Source organism: Drosophila tropicalis, unplaced genomic scaffold (genome assembly GCF_018151085.1).
Source record: "Drosophila tropicalis isolate 14030-0801.00 unplaced genomic scaffold, ASM1815108v1 contig_845, whole genome shotgun sequence".
Classification (NCBI taxonomy): domain Eukaryota; kingdom Metazoa; phylum Arthropoda; class Insecta; order Diptera; family Drosophilidae; genus Drosophila; species Drosophila tropicalis.
The window spans coordinates 7,603,941-7,619,962 of record NW_027173338.1 but is presented as its reverse complement, the minus strand read 5'-3'; the positions used below and the strand labels follow the sequence as shown (position 1 = coordinate 7,619,962).

General features: G+C 36.7%; 3 protein-coding genes across 7 annotated transcripts; 2 read left to right on the top strand and 1 right to left on the bottom strand.

Annotated features, from left to right (window-relative positions):
• The first annotated feature begins 1,504 nt into the window (after positions 1–1,504).
• Marf1 (meiosis regulator and mRNA stability factor 1-like protein) lies at positions 1,505–8,766 on the top strand. Of its 3 annotated transcripts, none has more exons than XM_068295849.1 (8): positions 1,526–1,925; positions 2,762–2,912; positions 3,892–4,936; positions 4,994–5,125; positions 5,187–7,022; positions 7,085–7,346; positions 7,403–8,166; positions 8,232–8,766. In XM_068295849.1, the coding sequence occupies exons 2-8, from the start codon at positions 2,893–2,895 to the stop codon at positions 8,427–8,429; spliced, it is 4,257 nt and encodes a 1,418-aa protein (XP_068151950.1). In that variant the 5' UTR covers positions 1,526–1,925; positions 2,762–2,892; the 3' UTR covers positions 8,430–8,766. The 3 variants fall into 3 exon arrangements, with proteins under 3 accessions (XP_068151952.1, XP_068151950.1, XP_068151951.1); XM_068295850.1 differs by having other exon boundaries at positions 1,526–1,929; XM_068295851.1 differs by lacking the exons at positions 7,403–8,166; positions 8,232–8,766 and having other exon boundaries at positions 1,505–1,925; positions 7,069–7,266.
• colt (carnitine/acylcarnitine carrier protein colt, mitochondrial) lies at positions 8,678–15,929 on the bottom strand. 3 transcript variants are annotated; one of them, XM_068295853.1, is made up of 6 exons: positions 15,672–15,924; positions 15,400–15,516; positions 14,983–15,132; positions 14,489–14,921; positions 9,910–10,089; positions 9,528–9,841 (listed from the first exon to the last, which is right to left on the bottom strand). In XM_068295853.1, exons 3-6 carry the CDS (start codon positions 15,109–15,111, stop codon positions 9,654–9,656), a joined length of 930 nt encoding a protein of 309 aa, XP_068151954.1. In that variant the 5' UTR covers positions 15,112–15,132; positions 15,400–15,516; positions 15,672–15,924; the 3' UTR covers positions 9,528–9,653. The 3 variants fall into 3 exon arrangements, with proteins under 3 accessions (XP_068151955.1, XP_068151954.1, XP_068151953.1); XM_068295854.1 differs by lacking the exons at positions 9,528–9,841; positions 9,910–10,089; positions 15,400–15,516 and adding exons at positions 8,678–9,036; positions 9,100–9,279 and having other exon boundaries at positions 15,672–15,929; XM_068295852.1 differs by lacking the exon at positions 15,400–15,516 and having other exon boundaries at positions 15,672–15,917.
• Positions 11,383–13,711, top strand: LOC137581021 (insulin-like growth factor-binding protein complex acid labile subunit). Its single transcript, XM_068295176.1, has 4 exons — positions 11,383–11,480; positions 11,547–11,871; positions 11,931–12,787; positions 12,847–13,711. Exons 1-4 carry the CDS (start codon positions 11,400–11,402, stop codon positions 13,624–13,626), a joined length of 2,043 nt encoding a protein of 680 aa, XP_068151277.1. The 5' UTR covers positions 11,383–11,399; the 3' UTR covers positions 13,627–13,711.
• Positions 15,930–16,022: the final 93 nt, after the last annotated feature.

The following is a 16,022-nucleotide window of genomic DNA, read 5'->3' as shown; positions in this document are numbered from 1 at the left end:
TTTTGGCAAGTTTGGTTTCCAAAATGAATTAATTTTCTGATCAAATCTAATCTAATCTGTCTATGAAAATATTTAATTTAATAAATTGTATAAATTTTTTTAGGAAAGCTGCCAAATTGATCATCGATTTGATCGTTAAAATTTTAGTTACTTTTATAGAAAAAATTAAAATTTTTTTGGGGAACTCTGCACAAAAAATAATAAATTTCTAAAATATTTTATTTATAGAATTTATTATATTTCTTAAACGATTCAAATTTTATAAATTTATTAAATTAATTTATCCATATTGTTGTTCTTTTTTTGTGGTTCTTTATTATTTTATTAAATTTGTTTTATCGTAATTTAAAAAATCATTCAATTACTTATTTATGAATAGTGAATAAATATAAGTTACATTGTTTCCGTGGGAAAATTTATAATTTTTTTAAGAAACAGTCAACAATTGAATTTGAAATGTAATAATTTAGAAAAAAATATAAAATAAAAACCAAACGGCATAAATATAACTTTTAACAGTTTTCTAGGAAATCATTATTGTGGACGATTTTACAAACGTCTTTAGACAATGATATAAACCATTGTTATACACTACAAATCTAGAAGAAACTACAAAACTTGATTCCTTCTACTATACTTAAAATTTTATCAGTGACCAACGGATGCCAGAGCAACGCACATAACATATCTCCCTATATAACATATCTCTCCATACATATATTACATTGTTTCCAGGCAGAAACATCTGGATGCCGAATGACCGACAAGAGTTTTATCAACTGGAAATTATTTTATTAGAGACCAAATTACTTTCTATGGCGGAATTATTAAATTGCAATCTAATCACCATTCCAGACACGCCCATTTTGGTTTTTGATTAGATTTAATTACATTTAATTACTAGGTTAGATGTCTCATTAGCACGTATTCAAATTACTTTTAGATGAACTTGTTCTGGTAATCAAAGCAATATGATTTTATTATTTTTCACTATTTATACGAAATTCCAACAGCTTCATTCGAATCGCTGTAAACAGTAGTTAAGAAAAAACTTCTGTACCCAATAACCCATAATTAAAGCAAATCGAAGTGTTTTGTATGAATATATGCTATAATTAAGAAATGAGAAAATGGCAGCGCCGAAGATGGAAATGACGCAAATGAAGGCACAAGTGAAGGGACAACAGATTTCATTCACTTGCTGACAGGCAACACTTCCGCACTTCCACGTTGTTGTAGGGCTTCGGCCAAGGGGAAAAAGACCAAAAAAGTAAAAGGCACATTTCAACTGATCACATTAATTAAGGGCATTGATCGTGTGACGTGATCATCTGATCACACGAAGGTCGCAGGCCGACGCCTACAATCTGGCAACACCTTGCATCTCTTCCAGCCTCCAAACACACGTGCCGCCTCTCCCCAATTATCTCACTCTCCACACTCTCACACACACACACTTAAACTGCATAGCACTTGGCGCCAAAGACAGCTTCATTGGCTTCATCTCTTTCTCCTTGGCCCTCAGTCTTATCGAAGTGTGGATCAGAGTTGAAAATTTTGTTTGTCCTTTGTCAGTGTATAATATTTTTTTGTTTTTTAAACACGCGGCATATTATTATTCGCTTCACCTAACTTTTAAAAATATACATACCTACATATTTAAATAATTTTTTTTTATTTAAAATTTACGCGTTTCTCATTAAACAAACACCAAAATTCTAATGAGATTTTCATTTTAATTGTATATGTTTATAATCTAAATTACAACTTCACCTAACCTAACTATAACAAATTTGATTTTGTTTAAATTTATATACATATCATATAAATAATATATATATATATAAAAACTAAAAAAAAATAAATAGTTAATATTAATTGTTCCTGTTTTTGTGATCAAGCGGAGTGGATCAGGCGTAGTTGAAGTGAGTGAGTTTCAAAATTGACCAATAAAAAATGCATAAAATTATAATTTATGTTATTTTATATATATTCAGAGTCACAAATATGTTTATTAAGGTTATATAAGGTTAATAAGCCATTTTTATTTTATATGCGCATTTAATTAATACTTCATTTAATTATAATTTCATCTTTTACCTTACCTTACTCAACATGCCATTTATTTATATACCGAAATGCAAATATATATACGGCTTATGCATATGTATTACAATGATGGTCTAGATTCTAGGCTTAAGCCCACTGTGCATGCAATTTATTTGCCAAGTTCTATTAAACGAGATTGTTAAGTTAGTTTTATGTAAAATTATTATATTTAATATTTTTTCCAATTGTCTACAAAAACAACAGCATAGAGCCCACTGTACATGTAACTGTATATTAAACAGTTAAATGATAAAATGAAATGTCACTCAATATTCGAGTTACATTTAAATGCGCGGGAAGCTTCTCCCACAAGTCTCCCACGCTCTCCCTCTCTCTCTCTTTATCTGTTTTCTTTCACACTCTCTCCCCCATGACATTATCATTGACAGTGGGGCAAGAGATTTATCATTTGCACTCAACATTATTTTGTTTTTACTTTCCTAATTAATGTTTCTATGCAAATCGTTTCATGTTAACAGTTTTAAATGGCTTAAGTCAAGAGGCATTCAATTAATTAATTTTAAAAATAAATAATCATGATTAACCAATTGCAAATCTAGTGCAACTAACTAAAATATATTCTACTAATCAATTAATATGGGTTTTTTCTATTATTTTTTGTCTCACTTGTATACTTTTTTATGCATTCCAGAGAAACCGCAAATAAGTATTTTTCTTGTCAAAGTGGGTGCCAAGCACCGATAGCAACACGTGAGCCAACAACAAATCCGTGGGCAGCATAAAGGCAACAACAACAACAACGGCAACTGGTCACTATATAGAATGACCGATCGTTTATACAGGTGAGTTATTCTGTATATGCATACATAGTTATTGTTTAATTCTTTATAAACAAGCCATAAAATATTCTCTTCTGTGGTTGTGCAATCAATTTGCAAATCACGCTACATCGCTAAAAATTATACTTAATCCCCCTTAAATCACATCCCCCCCTCCGTCCAGAGTATTTGCTTATTACTAACAAGTAATGTCTATTAATTTTGTTTATAGAGTTGTTTTATTACAATGTAAGGGGAAAGTTGTTTATTTTATAAATCAAATAAATTTGAGGTTCTATACAGGGACGGATTTAACGGAAATCCCGCCTTAGAAACTAAGATACAGTTTGATTTAGCTATATTTCCAGAGCGAGAAGGTTATGACCTTTCGATTTTCGTAATATCGACCCAAATTATACCTTTAGTAATTATGTTAAGTCTCTAAACTCTTAAATGGCCACCGAAATGGATAACAAAGAAAAAATCTTCACATTGTCTTTTGATTTAAAGGACAAGGATTCGATTTGAATATTTTCAATAACAATTTCAACGTGTAAAATGTTTATAAACATATTGTTTTTTGGCTTTTCTTATATCATAAATAATTATAAAAGTTTGGACTAAAAGTTTTTTGAAAAATGTGAAAGCTTTTAATAAGAAAAAATATATTTTTTTACTTTCCATAAGGCGAATCTATGACAAAATTCACAAAGTTTTCGTTAAGTACAAGACGATTTATTCAAAACGAAAATATTCACAAAATAATTTAAAAAAAAGGTTGATTTAAAGATTAAAGAATAAATTTAAGGATTACTTAGAAACTTTGGTCTATATTTTACTTTGGACTATATTTTATAGACAAATTTCTGTAATTTCGGCGCCTTTTAAAAATTTCCACTACGTTTTGTGATATTTTGGGTGGACAAAATAAGCCAAATCATGAGTTTTTGAAGTTGATTTAAGGTTAAATTAATTAAAATTAATATTTTGTTGTATTACTTAGCTGGCCATATGAAGGCCCTGAAAAGGCAGCAGCTGCTGCCGCCTTTTATGCCCAGGCGGCACAACCCCAACTTTATGCTCCACCCACGGCTTTGCCACCCGGAGCATTGTGTGGCGATTTCAATAATAACTCGGGAATAGGTCTGGCAAATGGATTACGTTATTTCAATGCGAATGGTTTGTTGGGCTATAATCCACCAATGTTACCCGCCAAGTATCCACCTGGAGCCGGGATGGCCTCACAGGTGGAGGTGTGTCAATATGCTCATCTGAATGGTAGTGCATCGTGTTACAATCGCAATCGTTATATGCCCTACAATCATAATCGCAGTTGTGCTGCAGCAGCGGCTGTGGCAGCAGTGAGTGGTCATCCATTGGTCAATCAACAGCATCAACATCAACAACAACAACAACAACATCATCTTCAGCAGCAGCTGCAGACCCACCAACAGCAGCAACAGCAGCAGGTGCAGGCTTCTGTGGCAGCAGCCATGTCCTTGGCATGTGCCTCCAGTGCACCTGCTAGTTGCTATCAGGGAGCATATGGCGGCTATGCTCCCATCTATCAGCAGACAAACATGTGTTCTTTGAACCAATCGAATCTGGTGGTGGCTCCATCAGTGGCACCTATAGCAACTAGCAGTGTGACGCCAGCTACTCCAAGTATTCCGGTCAGCAGTGTCTCTGAGTTTTCATATGCCAATGGTTTGATTAATACCCTAGCACCCAGTGTGCCGACATCTTCCTCAGCTATAGCAACTCCAACTATTCCAAACGGCGGAGAGACTTCCACTTCGACCTTAACCCTGACTTCTTCGTCGAATACCACTTCTACTTCCACGTCTTCTGCTGGCTCTGGACACACTTATGCCACAGTTGCAGATCCCAATGATGCGGTTACTTTGCAAATAACCAACTTGGATTATTCCCTGGATGAGGCCAGTTTGCGTAATTTCCTGATGAACCAATTGAAACCTATTACGCCTGTAGTATCCTTAATTTTTGAGGGCAGCTCTTATGCCAAGGTCACCGTACCAGATCTCTATGTAAGTGTAGCCTGAGAATAGATTGAAATGACAAACAATCTTATAATTCTAATGTAGTTTGCCAAGCAAGTGGTGTCCAATTTGCATCGCAAGAAGATTGGACATAAACGTATGTTGGTCAGCTATACACGAGACTCTTCCCTGACCGAGGTAAATACACTGCGCTGTCAGGTTGCCGGATTACTGAAGGTAATAAATATAGGTTAGCACTTTAGATTGTTATCTGACATTTTCTCGTTTTTGATTCCAGGATGTTCCGTATTATACACTGCCCATGTATAAGTTCCGTGAGCTCTTCCAGTCGCGTTTCAAGACCTCCATCAGTGTCTTGGATTTGTATAAAATGCAAGATATCTGCACCATCAATTCTGATAATAATGAGGATAAATTCATTAGCCTACAGCCAGAGCTAGTGAATACACTGGAGAGTTCACCCTTGATGGAGGGCCTGCAGCACAGTGTCCCCTATTGCACGGCTCATTTTAAGCGGGAACAACACAAGGGTTGGGCCGAACAGGAAATCGAACCATTACCGAATGTCTGCATGTCCATAGCTGAGATCCAAAAGCTGATCTATCCACTGCTTAAGCATCATCCTGGAGATATACCAGTGGCCACCCTGCTCCACTGCATCGAAGGGCAATTGAATGTGCAAATCGATGCCAATGATAGTGGTGTCAATTTGGAGCATTTGGTTTGCTGTGTCCAAGGCATACAGATACAGGTCAATAATTTTGGCATCAAAATATTGGGCTGGCTGGAACTCAACAAGGATTTGTCAGCCTCAAATGTATCGGGTTCGAATTTGAGTTTAAATTCCAGTGATCGATCTGGTAATGGCAATGGAAATGGAGGCGGTGGAGGTGGAGGAGCAGGTGGTGGTGGTGGCAATAGTGGTTATTACAAAAACTCAACTGCCGATCCGCTGTATCAGATCTCCAGAGAGGTTATTGAACTAGTGAAAATGTCACCGAAATCGACGATGAAATTTAATCGTTTCATCCCAGCTTATCATAATCATTTTGGCAAACAATGTCGTGTGGCCGATTACGGATATACCAAATTGATTGAACTATTCGAGGCTCTGTCCTCGGTGGTTCAGATAATGGGCGATGGTGAGAATCGTCAGATAACTCTAACCCATCGCACTCAAATCAGACGTTTCACCTCCGATCTTCTTCGTGTATTGAGGGCCAATGGCAATAATTCCGTTTTACTATCGCAATTGCCGGGCATCTTTGCTCAGTCTCAGAACCGTAATTTCGATGTCACTGACTATGGAGTGTGTGATTTGGTCGATATACTCGATGGCCTGGTTAACTCAAATATTGTGGTCCTTAGCACCATACAGCAGGGCAAGGATATATTGATATCGATGCCCAAGCGTAAGCAAACCAATAATGAACTCGAAAAGACTTGTGTCTTTGCCGGCGAGATGGTTGAGCTCTTTCAGAATGCCCTGCAATATACGATCCTATTTCAGAAGTTCGTTCGCTCTTATCATTATCATTTTGCCTTTCAATGTCGCTTGAGTGATTATGGTTTCCTTAAATTGGCCGATCTAATGGAAGCCATACACGGTGTGGTCGAAATCGAGGTAAACAATGATGAGGAGAAGAAGATCATCTTATCACCGAAAGTGGCCAGACGTGTCTTTGCCATTCAGTGTGAGGATCTGATTCGCAATGTCACTGGCAATTCGACCAATTGCATGAAATTGGAGCAAGTTCTTAAGTTGCATAAGAAGAAATATGGCTATCAAATACAACCTCATACATTGGGCGTAACTGAAATTGCCAAAGCCATCGACCTTTTGCCCTATGTGGAGGTCCAGTGCAAGGAGCAGGCCACATGGATAATATGCCACAATGATGATGTTGAATTCCGTAAACTTTGCTATCGTGCCTGTAAACAGCTTTTGCAGAGAGAGATCAGTCCAAAGGAAGGAAGCCCTACCACGGCATCCACCACCTCCTCATCGACTGAGGACTCTCTTTCGAAAACAAAATTCTTGAAAGAGTTTAATGCCAAGCATAAGGTTCAGCTTACAGAATCCGAATTGCTGGCCATGCGGCATGCCATTGAGGTGAGAGGTTCTTTTACCCCCTGAATCTCTTCTATCATTTATATAGTCATTAATCTTTGCAGATCTACCAGGACGGGGAAGAATCTTGTGTACGTTTAACTAGCTTTATGCGCTTCTTAATCTCCATAGTGCGTCTACTGGAACAAAGACCCAACATGTACTTGCATGAGATCAAGACGGGTTTGGATTGCAGTCTATCGACTACTTTTGAATTTGGTTTTCCCACTTTGTATTCGATTATAACAGCCCACGATGATCTCTTTACGGTGAATAGTGGACCCACCCAGGAGAGAAGTGACATCTCGCTCAATGTGAATTGTGAATGTGAGTCGAAAAAAAATTTAACCAAAGTCTATTATATTCATCTCCATGTATTCCAGTACGTCTTAGTTCTGGTGCCAGTCATCAACATTTGTTTGGTTCACTGAAGTTGCCCTATGCCAAGCACAAGACTCAGCGTAGTAGTCGCACTCCTCTAGGCGAACATAATCGTCCACCACCGGCACAGGCTCCGCCACCGCACAAGACTCGAGCCATTGCCAATGAATATGCTGGTAGTGTGGTTAATGCTTCCAATTCCAACAACAAGCCGCAGGTTAATAGCACCAGCAGCAACAACAACACCAGTTTTCCATCATATCAGGAACACTTTCCGCCTCCACCACCAGTGGCCGCCAAATGCTCACCACCCAGTGCCAATTGTTCAGTTATGTCCTCAACTTTGCTCAATAACTCGACAAGTTCTGCATCTGGAAATTTAAGTCTCTGCAGCAGCTGTTGCAATAAGGAAAATGCTTTCAATTCATCGCTGCAGTTCTTCAACAGTTCCTTCAACTCATCCAATGAGCTAAATGTCAGTTTGGGTGCCGGAGATTTGGATAGCATTGCATGTAGCACAGCCATTACACCTTATGGTGATGCTAGCAAACTTTGGCAACGTCGCCATTCAAGTTTGTATCAGGCACAGCAACAACAGCAGCAGCAACAGCAGCAGCAGCAGCAACAACAACAACAAATTCTTTCATCTGCCATGATGCCACATACGGTAGATGCCACAGGAGATATATATGATTTGGTTAGCTGTAATGTGGCACCCATTAGTTCCATTTATGAGCCCCCCAAACCCGATACACCACCCAGCGAGGTAAGTCAAGCAGCAGTTTTCGTTTCCAGTTCATATGACCCTCTCTTCTTGTTATCTCGTTATAGAAACTACCCTTCTGGATCGATCCCATATGGAGTAATCAATCAGTTCAGCCTAGGCAAAATATTCTCAATATACGTTTGCCTGAACTGAAAACTCACAATGTATTGCCAATGTTATTATCACCTTATACGCTATCGAAAAATGAGAATATGAAGCGTCAATTGTTTAATTTTGATAATCATGATCGCAAAATTGCCTAAACAATTCCATTTTCCTCTACAGAGAGAGAGAGAGAGTTCTGCTCCTGGAGAGCCCTAATATTGTTTAATGATTAACCCCACTTTGGAATTACATTTTTCTTTTTTTAATTTAAAGCTCTTTCTCATCATTTTTTTTTTATTAATTGTTACCTTATTTACAACAATCATTTATATATTTTGTATCATTTTTAGTTCTAAGCAAAGATTTGTAACTTTATCACAATTTATTTGGCCATTTGGTTACTGTTTTTTTTTTTTTGGTTCAACTTGAACAAATTGTTTTGTAAACAAATAATAATAAACAAATTCCTCGGAAATTCATTACATGTAAGAGAAATTTTCGAAATTACTTATAGAAAACTTGCAATACTGATTTTGGTTAAGAAAAGGCAAAGCAACAAATTAACATCAAGTCAGTCTTAAAAGTCTGGTGCCACAATACGAAAAAACAAATTGGCCAATTCAATGCCAAAGAATGTGGCTGCATTGGCAGGAAAAGCTCTAAGCATCACCGGCGTAATGCCCTTGTATAGGGCCAAAGGTCCTTCATTTTTCATAAGATCAACAAAAACGCTTCGTATTCCCCTTTTATAAGTGCCCTCGGGTGCTGCAAGAACAAAGCCAGACTTAAATATAAACAAAACTGAATTATTGTTTGGTAACTTCTCACCCGATTGCAAACGACTCTTGAGTACATCAGCTGGCATGCCGCCGATCCAATAGAATATGCCTGCCAATCCTCCAGCCAATATTGCTGGCAGTAAGTCCACATTGGGCCGATTGTAGCGACGCATGTATTCAGTTGTCAAAATCTCATAGCTGAGAAAGTATAATCCATTTGCGGGCACATCTATGAAATGTAGATAAGTTGTTATATAGTATTAAAAAGATATGCAAATCTTTTCAGGGGGATTAGCCATTTTAATTGCAGATTATGAAATGTGTTAATTGTTACGCTCGATTACATCAAAAGATTGCGCAATCAATTACCAAAGGCAATTACACTTAAATCGCAAAATGGATCAGGAATGAAAAGCAACAATGTCAAACAGAATGAGTGCAGTTTGAGAAGCACTGGGCAATTAAAAAATCATTAAATTCATTATCAAAATAATTATATATACACATTTTATTAAACACGACTTTCGTACTTATTGTTAAATTGAACAAATCTCTTTTAAATTATACATCCCAGAGACAAAAACAAATTATAGTGAATTGCACTTAGAAATTCGGAGCAACAATATTAAAGAAATTGTTGGCCAGCTCAATGCCAAAGAAACAGGCAGCATTGGCTGGGAAGGCACGTATCATAATGGGTGTAACACCGCGATATAAGGCCAATGGCCCATCCTTAACAATCAGATCCTTGAACACACTACGTACGCCATGCTTGTAAGTGCCCTCGGGAGCTAAATCGTGACACAGAACCAAAGAAAAATCATTATAAATTATAGATTTAAAGCAATTTCAATTTCACCTGATTGCAAACGACTCTTGAGCACATCAGCAGGCATGCCCAAGATCCAATAGGCCATGCCAGCGGCACCGCCAGCAAAAATGGTCGAAGCCGTATTAATTTGTCCAGTCTCGGACCTTGATTTTGCCACATCTTGAATATACTCATATACCAGAAAATATAGACCATTGGCAGGCAAATCTGCAAATCATTTGAAAATCCCAATTAATGTAAATCATGAGGCTTGACTTTAAAGATAAACTACAAATACATGTATATTAATTTTACTTACATCTAAATTATGATCTATTCTATATATTAGAGTTCACAGTTTTTATAGTTTCTCAGTCTTTGCCATTTGCAGATACGAACTATTTCATTTTTTTTTTCACATGCTTGATTAGAATTTAGAAATAAACGAAACAAACAAACAAATGGCGCCAATAGTAAGACTAAATGAACTATATGATATGGCTACATACTTATAATCTTGCTTTAACTATAAACAAGTTACAATGGGAGACATTGGAATCATTTGTATATAAAAAAAAAAAAAAAAAGTAATTTTTCTTAAAGAAAAGAAAACAAACATATCTGCATTCAGTTCTGCATTTATCATAAAAATTTCAAAGGAATTTAGTATTGTAGATTATTCAAAAATGTTGTGATAAGAAATTTGGAATTTTAAAGTAAATCAACATATTCAAAAGCCAAAGAAGAGAAGAATGAAATTTTTAAATTCTTACAATCTTCATTGAGAAACATTTTTGCACATTTTTTCTACATTTCTAAGAATTTAAGTACATGCATTGTGGAAATACATTTCTATATATAAATTTCATTGAGAACATTTTCTCAAACTCATCCATAATTTCTAAGAATTTATATTTTATGAATTAAAAGGGTTATTTTATTCCATAGTTTTTCAAACTATAAAACTAGACATCTGACCTTGTGCCCAATGAATGACGATGGACCAAAACATCTCCAACTACGCCCATTGCAGTAAATTCGTACAAAATAATGTATATAGACATGTGTATATAAGTATATATAATATACAGACACATACATACATACATGTTTGTATTAAAAAAAAAAAGAAATATATAAGAAACTTATCCAAGACGGGAAGTGTTATCGTTGGCTTCCTTTCACATAAAAATGGAGAATGAAACGGCGGGTACATTATTTTTAAATATATATAAGTATTAATTTCGAATCTTTCGATTAATATTATTACCAAAAACCGATTATTTTATGGATATCCAAATTATGCACCTCGTTGATGCTAAAGGGTCTGAAAGGTTCTCAGTGTGTTTAATTGGGCTTGAAATATTTATACCCAAACTTCCTACTTCGTTCCATGAAAATCTACATAAAGAGTATACAAATGTTAGTGACATTCCAGAGAATCGCTGATAAGGCAAGTTGTTCGAACAAGAAATATGGATAACTGATGCTGTTCATATTCAATGGGTCTTAGTTTCTGAATGGCATTCAAGTGAAGCATGACGCGAGGAGCAACTGTGAGGTGTAAAATGTGCAGATCAATGATAATCCACACGATAATAATAATCATTCTAACGATAGTGAGTTCATATATGCCAAGGAATAAAAATTTAAAAACTATTTATATGTATGTATATATATTTTAGTCTAGCTATGGTTTCGGCATGCCACAAGAACTTTTATACGACACAGAATCGTTGGAGCAGTATTCGCAATCGCAACCGGAACCGGAATTAGATGTATTCAATTGCCCTACAAACTGTGTTTGTCAATATGATGCCTTCAAGGAGTTGCCTATTGCACGATGGGTTAATCACATGATCGATACCTATGAGGATGAATTGCATATAAAACTGGCCACCTGCCTGCTGCAGGATAATAGCGATACATTGGGTTTGTTGAGCAGTTTGCCAATGGATTTGCAAGCTTTGATTCTACTTCACACTGGCAGCACGGATAGTCAAGTGATGGGTAAGTAAACTATAAAAGAAGCTCATACGAGATTCATTTTATCATTCTCCTTTATCTAGTCAACACCAGCAGTCTAAAGCCATTAAATCAATTGACCACATTGGAAATAAGAGGAACAGGAGCCACTTTAATCATCGATGAACCTTTGGAATTCCTACAGCATGCAAATTTCGAGCAAATTCAAGTTCAAGCCAGCGAACGTCTACAACGTGCTATTAATATACAAACCAAATTATCAAATGATAACTATATTTATACACTGCCAAGTGATTTGAATGCAACAAAGAACTATGAGCCAAAGTCTAAACTACAATTTGAGGAAGTTATCCTCGAGGAAATTTTGTCATATGAACAGCATATGCAAAAACTGAAACTGACTCGTATGCCAACATTTAAGGGATGGGCAAGATTGGAAGTTTTGCGTATACAAGATTGCCATTTGGAGGAGATACATTGGCAAACATTTGATGGACTGCAGCAACTGACACATCTCAGTCTGGAGAGAAACAATATTGTTGATTTGCCACCATTTGCCTTTGCTGGGGCATTGCATTTGAAGAGTCTGTCGTTGGCACATAATTTCATTGATAGAATGCATTATCTTGGCTTGGCTGGATTACTTGAACTCCAGAATCTGAATTTAGCTGATAATTTGCTAGAGTTCTTAAATGAGGCGAGTTTTCCACCCTTTCCCAAATTGAAGAAAATCGATTTGCGTAAGAATCCAGTAAGAAATATATATCCAGCAACATTTTGGGTAATGAATAATACCAGAGAATTGCAAATGGGTAGTAATGTAACTGCTTTGGAACTGGGCACCATGAGCAGCTATGGGCAATTCGATTCACTTCACAAGCTGCGTACATTGAGTTTGAGTAATGTGACCGCCGGAAACTTGGAACAGGGTGTTTTCAAGGTGAGCCTTTCTAGAGTTTATCACTCGACACAATATATTTCATGTTATCTCGTTCTCAGGGACTGAATTCTTTGGAAACCTTGATGCTACGTGGTAGCATTAAAAGCATTCAATTTGATACATTTGCCGGCATGGAGCAATTGCGGGAACTTGATTTGAGTGAGTGTGGCATTTTGGAATTATCCATGGACGCCCTAATGGGTATACAGCGATTGGAAATACTTAAATTGGCCCACAATAACCTCACAAACATACCGCCTGGTCTCTTGGATGATCAACAGCAATTGGAGGAGGTTCATTTGCAGGGAAATCAATTGAAAACATTACCCAAAAGTTTCTTTTATCAACCGAGATTACGTGTGGCACGTCTCGATCTGAATCCCTGGCAATGTAGTTGTGATATGAGCACTTGGTTGCAACGTCTGACCAACAGAGTTCGTGGTCCAAGTGTCGAGACATGTGTCAAGGATATAAATGGTGAACCGATCGCTTGCAGGCACGTTCCCTCATTTGAAGTGGATAAAAATCTAGTGCCCCGTTGTGCCAATTACAATGGTCGGAGTGTTTATTATGTCCTTCGAAGGCAGCTCCATTGCGATGCTATGCTAATTCTGAAAACACGAAGTCGTATGGGTAAAACACGTGGCCTGCCACATTGGCGGAAACTCGAGTTGCAACAACAGGGGCAAGCTAAGCCAAACAGGACAGCCAGAAGACAACACAAACCCCGTAAGAGTCAGCGTAACAATTTGGATTTCGTTCTAAAACAGCAACAACAACACCCAATGAAGCGATCTAAAGAGGAGTCCCAATCAGTGGAATTATCTAATGAGATCTAAACAAAATTTGACTTACTTTTAGACTTAATGAACAAAATATTCTTAGAAATAAATATGAAATTTAAATTTTAGACTGAAAACATAATTTTACACTTTTTTTTTTATTAAAAAAAAAACATTTCATCATTCGGACTATTGGCCGATTAAATAAAAAATTGTTTAAAAATATAGTAAATAATAAAAACAAAATGTCGTATTGCAATTTAATTAAGGGCGGGGAATCAGATGACGATAGTAGTAAAAAATAAATCAAATGAAAACCAATATCTTCGAATAAGTAAATTAAAAGAACACAAAACTAAACAAAGTTCTGAAACTTAGTAATGTTTTGAAAGGTCGTTTTCAAAATTCATCAGTATAATTGTGTGTAAACAAACAAGACATAAAAATTGATATTCGATTCCGTTCCATTTTTTTTGTAGAAACAATTTCGTAGTTTGAAGTTAATAATAGTTATAAAACTTTGTTAGAAATAAATTCTGTCGACGCACACGTCAAGGAAAACATCAGGTAAATCGTTTCTTAAGGAATTCTAGGAAATTGAGCAAAACTTGCATGAGAACAATACTCGATTACTTGGGTTTCTCTTCTTCGGAATGAAATAAAATATAAAATGTATACATTACAACTTAAAATCTTCAGGCAAAATAATATATACTGAAAAAAATAAGACTTAAAGCTATGATATGCTTGATTTAGTACGACTGCAGTTACAGTAAAATTAGTCTTTTTATCATTATCGCACTATCAATTACAAGATAAAATAATCAAGCCTATTTTTAGGTTAATATACACCGAAATTATTTTAAGAATTCTTTCCAAGGTGGCCAGAAAAAACGTAACGTAAATTATCTGAACTTACCCCTGAGCATGGTGGCACAACTGCCTTTGAAGACACTGCGTAGACCACCCTCTTTGTACAATTTTCCGGCACAATCGATCATGCCATTATATTTCCTTTGACCACCTTGACTTTGTTGGGTCTGTAGTAGGACCTTAATACGTTCACCCGGAGCCATAATTAAAGTTGAAAAGAGGCCAGAAAATGAGCCAGCCACGAAGATTTGTGAGTAGGTCAGTTTGGCGTCTTCGCCACGTTGCTGAAGACGCTTGCCCAAAGCATAACCAGCGAAACACATGGCAAAGATGGGAGCCACGCCAGTTAGGGGCGCCGACATTCCCTTGTAAAGACCACGAACACCTTCATTTTTGATGGTCTTGGCAGCGCAATCGAAGGTACCACGGTACATCGGTTGCTCGCCAGGTGCAGGCCTTGGCATGGTTTGCAGGCGCACCTGCAAGAATGAAAAAAATTGATTGAGAGATTGTTTGTAATTATTTGTTAAACGACTTTACCTTTATGGTGTCCAGTGGATGACCGGATAGCACATTGCAAATTCCACCAAATCCTCCTGTTAGGAACGATTTCAGCGGATTCGCCTTGCGTTCTACGGGCTGATTTTCGATTTTTTCAACGGTTGCCATGGCTGTTCTTTTTTTGGGAACCTAGAAAAACAAAAGAGTGTATTACATACAGTTTGAGAGTCATAATCACCTTCTGATTAGCATTGGTAAATCAAATAAAGTGGAATGAATCGCATTGTATTGGAATTTGCACCTTTTTGGTTGATAATCTTGACCTAATCTCTAGTGGCCTCTAGACCCTAGAATCGCCTATGACGTTACGCCATCAAAATCAAAAAAAAAGTCAGAAAATTCTTTGGCATCTTCCTCACTTTAATCATTATCTTTCAAAATCACACAACCTCTCACCTGCTGGACTGGACAGCGAAAGTGGTAAAAAATAAATCTACCGATGTGGCCGAGTCTCTCTGGAACCTGTTGCTGGCAATAACGCAGCGTCTACTGATTAAAATGTTTGGCTACACCCTGTGAACAGGGTAAACGAAACGGGGAACGGGTTTACTTTTGTTATCAGACGCTATATTTTGGCATTTAATGGAACGAGTGCTCAATCTCTCATTTATTTCCATTCCACGAAGCGACGATTCCGTCTCCTATTTGAAGTGATTTGATTAAATTACCTTAGTTTTGCCGGCAGGTCAGATAGAAAGTCCAAAGTCCAAGAGTTGATGTATTCTATGGATTCTGTTTGCCACTCTCTTGATTTTGACTTTGACTTAATTGTCAGTTTATTACCACTTACTCTGTGGTCGTTTTAATTTATTCATTCGGTACTTTCATATTAATTTTATACAGAACAAAAATAATTCATTCAAAATATAAGGAATCCTCCAATTAGAGATGTGCGATATATGTTTTCATTTACTAGCAGTGAACAATGTATCGGTTAATCGACATTCCGGCGCAAAACCTATCGGTTAATCGGGAGCAAGCCAATCGAATTTGAATTTGTGCACTTTTTTAAATTTCAT

What these genes read in the sequence shown, in the direction of transcription:
- Marf1 (XM_068295849.1), top strand. Translation starts at nt 2,893, where the DNA reads ATGACCGATCGTTTATACAG. An exon ending in ATGACCGATCGTTTATACAG is followed by an intron (nt 2,913 to 3,891) that starts GTGAGTTATTCT and finishes TGTATTACTTAG; the next exon opens with CTGGCCATATGAAGGCCCTG. An exon ending in GCTCAATGTGAATTGTGAAT is followed by an intron (nt 7,347 to 7,402) that starts GTGAGTCGAAAA and finishes CATGTATTCCAG; the next exon opens with TACGTCTTAGTTCTGGTGCC.
- LOC137581021 (XM_068295176.1), top strand. Translation starts at nt 11,400, where the DNA reads ATGACGCGAGGAGCAACTGTGAGGTGTAAAATGTGCAGATCAATGATA. An exon ending in CACGGATAGTCAAGTGATGG is followed by an intron (nt 11,872 to 11,930) that starts GTAAGTAAACTA and finishes TCCTTTATCTAG; the next exon opens with TCAACACCAGCAGTCTAAAG. An exon ending in TGGAACAGGGTGTTTTCAAG is followed by an intron (nt 12,788 to 12,846) that starts GTGAGCCTTTCT and finishes TCTCGTTCTCAG; the next exon opens with GGACTGAATTCTTTGGAAAC.
- colt (XM_068295854.1), bottom strand. Translation starts at nt 15,111, where the DNA reads ATGGCAACCGTTGAAAAAATCGAAAATCAGCCCGTAGAACGCAAGGCG. An exon ending in ATCCACTGGACACCATAAAG is followed by an intron (nt 14,922 to 14,982) that starts GTAAAGTCGTTT and finishes TCATTCTTGCAG; the next exon opens with GTGCGCCTGCAAACCATGCC. An exon ending in TTGTGCCACCATGCTCAGGG is followed by an intron (nt 9,280 to 14,488) that starts GTAAGTTCAGAT and finishes TACATTTCATAG; the next exon opens with ATGTGCCCGCAAATGGATTA.